Genomic DNA, 2,351 nt, shown 5'->3' on the forward strand with positions numbered 1-2,351 from the left:
ACATTACTATAAATGAAGGGATATTTTTCTGTTTGAATTTCCATATTACTTCCCCTATATTTTGTTTTATAGCACTATGTATAGACTTACTGTTGATGTATCTTTCTGTACAAGTTTGTTCTGACACGAGAATAAACACAGTCTGCTTTCACTCACACACTTGCATGCTCTATAACCCTCTTTTTGCTGGGGAGGAGGGTCCAACTAGGAGTGTTGTTATTACAAACCATAAATGACAAATCCTAATTATTGTGCCTTTAGTAAATGAAATGTTTTTAATCTTTGTTCTCAGGGTGCGCCTAAACCCGTTGCCATGGAGCCGTGTTCAGGAGGAAAAGCTGCTGTGTTGACCGTCCTCATGCGTCTCCCCTCTGGGCTCTCAGACTTACCTCCTCCAGGACAGTCAGGTAACACACACACACACACACACACACACACACACACACACACACACACACACACACACACACACACACTGACCATGACATTTTACAAAGAAGGTCATAAACCTTTTGCTCAGCCTAGGTTTTGTACTAAAGTGCCATGTTTTTAATCAGAGCATGGTTTTGTTCACCCATAAGTCTGTCCGACTTTCATTAAATGTAATAATTAATAGTCTTAAAATCTTCTATTACCAACATCACAAACAGCCAGCTTGTGCACCTTCCAAAAAACACTTGCCATACAACACATAAAGCACACACAGAAAAATACAATTCTTCACAAATAAATAAAACTACTATGATCTTACTGCTGAAATTGTGCTTCCAATCCCCACCGCTAAAAAAACAAATTTACTCCGGGAAGCTGCAAAACATTCTCCATAAAATTGGGTGTTTGAACTAAGATAGACAAGCCTGTAATATCCATTGATGTGGTGTTTTACTGAACAAAGCAATCTGTTGAAATTGCTGTTTTTCTTATTTGTTTTTTACAACCCCTTTTTTTCTTTCTCCTTCTTTAGGACTCATCGTTGCCAGTGCGTTGATAGACATTTCACAGCAGAAAGCATCAGATTTTAAGGACAAGTCCCATGGTTTAAAGAACAGAAAAGCCCATCATCCATCGCACCAAGGCACCTGTGTCTGAGTCAGAGACATGGCATGGCTACATGTAGAAAATAACAATTGGCTGCTACCACTCGAGTTTTCACTGAAACTTGCAAAGTCCACAAGAGCACAACCCTGCTTACTTTTCCTGCCCTCGGCTCTTGTCTACGTAAATCCACTTTCAGGTCACCTGATCTCCAATCTCTGGAACCAATTAACTCCAACTAGATGGAGCCTAATGTTCTTGTTGAGGGAACCTGCCTGATCAGCGACATCAGAGACAGATTCATCGAGAGGATTCGCTCCCACCGAAGCTTCAGTCGTGACACCTCATCATCCATTTTGCTCAGCATGAGGGAAGGTGTCTGTACATTAGGTCAGATCATCACGACACATTCTGCCTATGGGGGTTTTGTTATTTTTGCTTGCCAACCAGTGGTATTCTATGGTGCTAAAGCATTTAGTTCCTATGCGAATGCCTTTTGCTAAATCACTCTGCCTTTTCGTGGGGACAGCTATACGCTATGCCTCTTTTTAACACCCCCGTGATAGTGTTTTGACAACACCACTTTGCCAATTACCATTAATGATCTGTTTTAGCATTTCCTGTACATAGGTCTCATCCAGCCAGCTGAAGCTAAAGTCTGTATTTTCTGTGTAATACATAATACAAATGCTGCAGAGAGACTGCAAACACTACCAGCAGCACGGAGGGAACACTGCTAACTGGAAGAGGCACGGACAAACTATCAGTCATAGGACAAAAGCATGGAACAACTCGGAAACCATAGGAACAATTAGATGCATTTAATTAGCAAACTGGAATTTTCATTTGTCACAAAATGCCAGATTTGTTTTTTTTCGTGTGTGCTTACTGTTACAAAGAAGTTACATAATGCAAAGACACACCGACGTTCTGGTGGGTCTTTACTGTACTTTGTTATTGTGTCATTTTGCTGTGCAACTTTTTACACTTGGATTGGATTTAGTTAGGTGGGCAGATGCCGTCGAAGAAAAAAGGTGTCTGCTTTAAAAAAAAGAAAAAAGACCAGGGACATCATGTCCCTGGTCTTTTTTCTTTTTTTTAAAGCAGACACCTTTTTTCTTCGACGGCATCTGCCCACCTAACTAAATCCAATCCAAGTGTAAAAAGTTGCANTTTTAAAATTCTGCAGATCAACAGGCCCGCTCCTTCCATGGAAATCCAAGGCATTATAAAAAAAGGTAACTTAACTCCTTGTACTAAAGGAAGGAAATAAAGTCATCGGGGCTCTTAAAAAACTGAGACTGCCAAAGGCACAC

General features: G+C 40.6%; 1 protein-coding gene across 1 annotated transcript in view; it reads left to right on the forward strand.

The window, feature by feature from the left end:
- atrnl1b (attractin-like 1b) overlaps positions 1 to 2,115 on the forward strand; it is a 93,339-nt gene extending 91,224 nt beyond the window's left edge. The window contains exons 23-24 of the mRNA XM_010784725.1: positions 293 to 407; positions 965 to 2,115. Coding sequence (XP_010783027.1) covers positions 293 to 407; positions 965 to 1,089 — 240 coding nt within the window. The 3' untranslated portion in view covers positions 1,090 to 2,115. The remainder of the gene's footprint in view (positions 1 to 292; positions 408 to 964) is intronic.
- The last annotated feature ends 236 nt before the right edge of the window (positions 2,116 to 2,351 follow it).

Source organism: Notothenia coriiceps, unplaced genomic scaffold (genome assembly GCF_000735185.1).
Source record: "Notothenia coriiceps isolate Sejong01 unplaced genomic scaffold, NC01 NC01_scaffold00026424, whole genome shotgun sequence".
In the NCBI taxonomy this organism is placed as follows: domain Eukaryota; kingdom Metazoa; phylum Chordata; class Actinopteri; order Perciformes; family Nototheniidae; genus Notothenia; species Notothenia coriiceps.